The 6,939-nt window shown below is 41.0% G+C and overlaps 1 protein-coding gene across 1 annotated transcript in view; it reads right to left on the minus strand.

Annotated features, from left to right (window-relative positions):
- Positions 1-608: 608 nt before the first annotated feature.
- The window catches only part of LOC108802275 (tolloid-like protein 2), a 35,791-nt gene continuing 29,460 nt past the window's right edge, over positions 609-6,939 (minus strand). The window contains exons 15-18 of the mRNA XM_018574144.1: positions 4,326-4,453; positions 2,779-2,992; positions 2,341-2,591; positions 609-974 (exon numbers count right to left, since the gene is read on the minus strand). Coding sequence (XP_018429646.1) covers positions 840-974; positions 2,341-2,591; positions 2,779-2,992; positions 4,326-4,453 — 728 coding nt within the window. The 3' untranslated portion in view covers positions 609-839. The remainder of the gene's footprint in view (positions 975-2,340; positions 2,592-2,778; positions 2,993-4,325; positions 4,454-6,939) is intronic.

Here is a 6,939-nt window from a genome sequence, read left to right on the forward strand (position 1 = left end):
AAGCAAACAAAAACTGGTCAACCCAGGTTTATACTGTTCCCATTTAAATCATTTGACCTTTACAAGAACTGATCAAGAGAAAGAAGTTCAGTAACAGTACAGACCATGGGACAGAAGCAGAGTTTGCATATTGTGCACAGTGAGGTGATTCATCTGGTTTCAGGTTTCATCTTTCAATGCAGAATGGAATCTGATTGCTATTGGCAACTGCTCCCCTTTTGTTTCAGTTCTGGAAAAGCAGCCCGAGTCAAGACACAGGGCTATCTGCTGAAGTTCCATATGTAGTAGTATTTGTAGTTTGTACAGATTGAGCAGTGTGATTACCGGGTTTAAATGTCTTATTCTGAATGCCTGTAATTGTTATCTTGACATATCAAGCATGCATAGTGTAAATACCTGCCAGTCCAGTCTATATACAGTACAATTGCCAGTGACCAGTCCCTCCTCTGCCCCCAAACTGTTTCATACTGAAATGAGAGGGAAGTGGTTGCCATGAGGTGATGAAGAATCTAGGGAGCTTAGACCCAGAGTTATTAAACCAATTCAGGAGAGCAGAGGGTTTAAATGATTGCTGCATTAGAGGGTGTAAAAACTTGAAGACCTTTTATACAATTTATTTCAGAGCAATGTAAACGGAGTTAGATTTATTATAAGAAAATATTTGGTCCTTGGTACATTGGCACAAAACAGAAATATCCTCCTAAAATCTGAATCCTAATCTATACAGATTCCTAACAGACTGCAGTTATGCTACGACACAGAAACCTGCACACCATTAAATTCAGTTTCTCAACTTCCAGAAAACATTGTGAATTTAGGTACATTAGCACAGACATCAGTCATTTCCTCATGTGAAGTGCATCCTGAAATTTGGTACTGGTATATCGAGCATGGAATCCTTTTTTATTTATGGTGTCATCCGTGTGAAAGCGAATCATGAGCGAGTCTCCAGCTGAATAGATTTCTTCAGGAGGCTAAAGAAAAATAAAAGTACATATACTGTAATCAGAGACAAGACTAGAAACAACTATAGAGTCAATTATGAATACATGACTAGACACAAGTAGGGAGACCAGAGTAGGGTCAAGAGCCGAGCCAAGTATACTGCAGAGACGAGAACCGAGCCAAGCATAGAGACGAGAACCGAGCCAAGCATAGAGACGAGAACCGAGCCAAGCATAGAGACGAGAACCGAGCCAAGCATAGAGACGAGAACCGAGCCAAGCATAGAGACGAGAACCGAGCCAAGCATAGAGACGAGAACCGAGCCAAGTACAGAGACGAGAACCGAGCCAAGTACAGAGACGAGAACCCAGCCAAGTACAGAGACCATTATAGCTACAAGTAGAGGCAAGAACAGAGACAAGAACAGAGTTAAGAATAGAGACATGTAGACATGTATAAGAGGAAAGAATAGAGCCAAGTCCCACAGCAAAACAGTGCAGATAAAAACAGTTTCAAGTATAAATAAAAGGTAAAGTGGGCATGTTGCCCTTAAATTCCAATTGAACATTTAGTTAAAATCAGCTAAATTTATTACATGTGCAATCAAAACAAAAGTTGTACTTATTTTTAGTTTGTGTTCTAACTAAAGCTGCCTGAAAAGAAAAGCCTGTTCCCTGCCAGCGGCTGCAGACATTGGACAAGCCCCTTACTTATTCAGACCATTGGCTCTGCAATCAGCAAAGCTCATACTACCTGTTGATTAGACAGCTCTGGCTCTGAGTTAGCAGGGGGTATGTTGGATGCCTGCAAAGAGACCACTGTGTCCCTATACAGAGCAAAGCTCAAACCCTGTAGCACCTGGCAGGGAACAAGCTTGTTTTACGTAAGCTATGGATGATTTTGATTGATACTAGAAAGTTTTTGGCTACTGGTTTACTGTAGAATCCTCAGCTTGGTATAGAGCAGGGTTCTCAAACCTCCGGCCCTCCAGCTGTGGTGAAACTACAAATCCCATGATGCATCTCTTAGGAGTCATGTCTGTAGCTGTGAGAATCTTGCAATGCCTCATGGGATTTGTAGTTCCACCACAGCTGGAGGGCCGGAGGTTTGAGACCCCTGGTATAGAGTAAAGTAGGAAGAGAATAGAAAAGTTAAAGAAAAACACCCTATTTTATTAAAAAAAGGGGGTTTGTGGCTATGTTCCCATTGGGGTTTCACCATCCCATCCTGTCCTGATAGGAGTGGAGGGGAAATATAGCGCATAGGGACACAGAAATAACCTTATAGAGAGTGAAATGCTTCTGTACTCTATCCAAAACACAATATATTTTGCTGTAATTTGGCTTTCCTTGAGTATTTTACTTGCTGTACTGTACTTGCCCTCTAAAAACATACCCCTGAGCCACAATATCTTGCCAGCCTTGGAGCGGTACTGTCATATCCATCATAAATTTCCATGAAGTCATAACCACAATCAGATTCTTCCTCCATTTCAAATATTTCGAAGATTAATTCCACACCATAGCCATCTTCTGCTACGATGACCCACTCACAATTTAACTGTACTGGGTAATTGTTATCACCATACTGGGCATGGGAATACAGATCCTTAGTCTGGATTTCAGCTTTTAAGCGTCCTCCACATTCTAAATAAAAAACACAATTGTTCATTAAGAGGAATACCATCCCTAAACCCACCCCCAAAAACAAACACTGGACACTGAAAAAAATAAAAATTAAAAGGTAAAACTGTACATTCCTAATAGAGGTCAGCCTCATATAATAAGCTTTTGTATTTAAATGGAATATAGTCAATAAAATGTATGCATATACCTGTACTATATTTGGCCTGAAATCCTTTTCTCTGCACTGAAGCATCAGAATAAAAACGTAGAAACATGTTGTTTGTTGATGCAATTACCGGTTCTGGTTTCGTGCTGCCGCAAAACCGCCCAAGAACGGGGAATTTGCTGTTGGGTCCGTCGTATAATTCAAGGTGATCGTAGGCACATTCCTGGTGCAGTTCAATTTCAAAATCATTAAAAACCTACAGTATAATAATGCACATCTGTATAAGCAAGGCAAGCTCATATACATTAAGTGGGGATTACATTATATCATAGTTCCCCATAAACAGCTTTAAGAGCTAACAGAAAACCTGAAACCATATGTATAGCCAAAACTTTTTTTTAGTTTTAGATAGGATGGAGAATGCAGAATCCCTGTAAAGTTTATATTACTGTACGTGCCCCTGCTAGGCAGATTCACCCGGTCTATTTGTCCTTCTGAACACCATGACAGATAGTGATGGAAAATCCAAAATTTTACAGGTGTCACTGAAACTGGATCAGAGGAGAAACCTTTCAGTTCAATCTCCTGTCTAAACATTCTCACGGTTTGTAAAAATTGCCTTTCACTTTCTATTCTATCTCTGGGGCAAGGAATGAAGGGATATCTTCCCAACAGGCAGCAAAAAAATAATAATAAATACATTTAAAAAAACAGGCATCTAAAAAAAACAACAACTTTCCTTTCGCTATCCAAAACTAAAAAGAAATATGCTTTAATATGAATTGTCCAATTTACAGAACTGAGATCATCATCACTCTGCATGTACTGTCTTCTGCATCTTCCAAAAAGACAAAGTTCAGTGTACAAAACCCAAAGACTACATTTACTTTAAAGGAGAACTATGAGATGAGTGATCACAGGTTCTAGCCGACCTGTGACAATGAGACTGTCACAGGTCGGCTCAGTAGATCGGGAGGTGAGCGAACACATACCAGGTTCGCTCACCTTCCGATCCTGTCACAGCTCTCTGCCGGCGCAGGGGGAGGGGCTGGATTCCCCTCTCTCCGCTCTGCCAGCGCTGACTGGCGGAACGGACGGGGGAGGGGGCGGGTACAGCTGGCTCTGCCTCTAGATAGGCAGAGCCAGCTGTAGCTCGCGGTATACTGAGCTTAGGGTAACGGAAGGACGCTAGTTTGTGTCCTCCCGTTACCCTAAGGAGAACTATGGGGAAAAACACTGACCCCATAGTTCTCCTTTAATGCTAAAAATGGACAAGGAAATACCAATGACCCAGATATCCATCTACCATTTATGGGACCATGAAGGACTTTTTCCTCACTATACATTGTTTTAATTCCCAAGAACAATCAAATAAAAGTGAATCCTGCAAGTTATAACAGGGAATGTTTTTTTTTTTTTAAAGCAAGGCAATGCACAATTGCATTTACTGATGCTGTTGACTATCCCCTACTTCAAAACATCACTGAGGAACTACACTGGTGAGTGGTTTCTCCACAGGAGTAGATAAAAGCATGCAATTGAACTTTAATGAGTTATCTGTCATATCATATTTAGAGTAGGACACTTACAAGTTTGACTCTGTGACCAGCAGTAGTAGATATGCCCCATGTGCACTCCTTGCGGCTAGGATACTTGTCAGGATAACTTGGGCTTGAAATTGTTCCTTCACCGTTCACAAGTCTGTGTTCACAGCCAGCTAGAGATAATTAGTGTGTTAGCAACACGCAATGATTCAAACAATGTAACAGGTCACTTGAAACTTAAGGTATGTTAAATATTCCATACTATATTAACGTAAGAGATGCCCCTTTTAATAACTGACAAGTTAATAAGCCTCTACCTAAATTAGCCCTTGTATAGTCTGTGTATGGAACATTAGACCTTAAAGTGACATTAAAAGGAAATCTCCCCCCCCCCCCCCCCCAGATCCTCCTTTTCCTGTAGTTATCAGTAGTGCCTCTAGCGCTGGTTCCGGTCTATGATCCATCGCTGACTGCTGTGTCTTCTGTGTCCCACGGAGTTTGTGCGGGTGCAGGCTGTGTGCATTGACTTAACCTGTGTCGCTCCTCCTCTCCCGGCTGAAGATCTGCACTGCAAATGCCGCTGCCCGAGATTTTTCAGATCTTCAGAAGGGAGCATGCGGCAGAGACATAGGTAAATTCCCAAAAAAGTTTTAAACTATTTTTGTTTTAATGTTTTTGCATATATCTACTGCTTGCTAGGTTTACATATCACTTAAAGCAAGGGTAGACAAATATGAAATTCAGAAGCCAGGCTGTCTATGCCAGGAGCCAGCAGGAAAACCTCACAAATTAGGCACCAGCTGCCATTTTTGAGGCGCATTGGTGACCTGGCTCCTGGGATTTGTCAAATCATGCCTTAAAGTCTATTTAAACCCAACAAATAAAAACAAAAATATTGTAACCTTTAAGTCCTTAGATGTGGTGCCTACATTATTATTTTCCGGATTTTTACCCTTTATATTCACCTGATCCAGCCAGTAACACATATCCTGTCCCGGGTGACAAAGCTCACTCACTGTACTGTATCTATGCAGCAGCAGTGTCACCCTTGGGCAGGAATTGTGTTTGCAGGGATCTCAAGTCTCCCTGATGTTCAGGGAGTCTCCCTCTTTTGGACAGCAGCTCCCTGATGACCGCGAGAGAGGCATTTTCTCCCTGAAAGGTTTACTGAAAGGTAAACCTTTCCGGTAAGATATCAGTGGGTAAAGTTTCAGAGTGAGGCTTGCCTCCTGGAGGAAGGTCATGTGATCTCTAGAGTAGCCTCAGAACGAGGCTTGGCTCTCAGAAGGAAGAAGCTACTTGCTGCACAGAGCACAGGGCGGACATAGACTACTATTGAGAGCAGACCCAAAAAACATCTCTCCCTCTCATTACAACATGTGGTGTTCTGTAGTCCACACAGAGAACGGATACCAACTATGGTATATTTAAAAGACCAATAGAGAGCAAACAAGAAAAGTTCACTGTTCGGGTTTACATACATGTATGTTTCTCATGAGAGAGGACTAATGTAAATGGTAAAGTGCTGCAGATTTTGTTGGTGTAAACAAACATAATAAAATAAATCCAACAAACCTGTTGTCAGTAATAAAATAATTTCTGAAAGGGAAACATACCCATGTAAAGCATCACTAAGCGATGTAGAGGTGAACCTAGTTTTTAGAGCAAGTCATTTTTGGCAAAGGTTTGCACAAAAACATTGGTGTTTTCTTCAGTGGGATTACCAAATAGGAACCTTCAGAAAGGTTACCAAATTCACCCATGAACACTAGTAAACTCATTTACACATCTCAATTTGTAATGTATTTATATGCATAACATGTTCGAGAGGAAAAGCACAATATTTATACAGCTATATGAGCGTTATCTGCTGGATGGGCATTTCTTAGGGCTTAGAGTAAACTATGTATTTTTGGTTTTCTACTCATTTTCATGGGTTATTTTCTAAAAACTATCCTGTGTGAAATCAACTAAAAAATGGAAGCCAACGTAAACAATTAAAAAATAATTTTTAATGAGCGCGTTTATGGGGTTTTTGTTTTCAATGCACCTAATGCCACAAAGAAATTATCCCAGTACTTAAAGATCTACTACCCCTCTTCTGAACATGAGTTACCTGGGTGCTTGCTTGCATCTTTACCCTCCGTTTCTGTGGGTTTCCGCCACAATCCAAAAACCACTCCATAGAGTGATAGTGTAGGACTGTAGTGGGGACATGGTGCTGTAGACAAGAGCATGGTCTACTGTGCACTGTGTTGATACTATAGTACATCTGAGCAAAATACAACCTATGCAGTACATCTCTAATAGACATGCCCTGAAATCCCAAGCAGTGTCAGCTCTGCTGGACTTCAGAACACCTCCCCCTCTCTTATCTTATGAGGGGGGTCTTCTGAAGCTCAGCATATGATTTCTGAAGTTCAGCAAGGGAGAGCGCTGACAGGTCCGACAACATTGCTGGTGATTTTAATGCAGCAGAGGCAGCACTGTCAGCTCATTTATGACAGATCAGCAGGTATTCCATATGACAGATGGATTTATGACAGATCAGCAGGTATTTTTCTGCACTTGCAGGGTTTTAAAGGGATAAAACTGGAAAATGTGCATGCATTGCAGAAATGTACTGTATATATATATATATATATATATATATATATAT

Source organism: Nanorana parkeri, unplaced genomic scaffold (genome assembly GCF_000935625.1).
Source record: "Nanorana parkeri isolate BGI_ZX_2015 unplaced genomic scaffold, ASM93562v1 scaffold2764, whole genome shotgun sequence".
Classification (NCBI taxonomy): Eukaryota; Metazoa; Chordata; class Amphibia; order Anura; family Dicroglossidae; genus Nanorana; species Nanorana parkeri.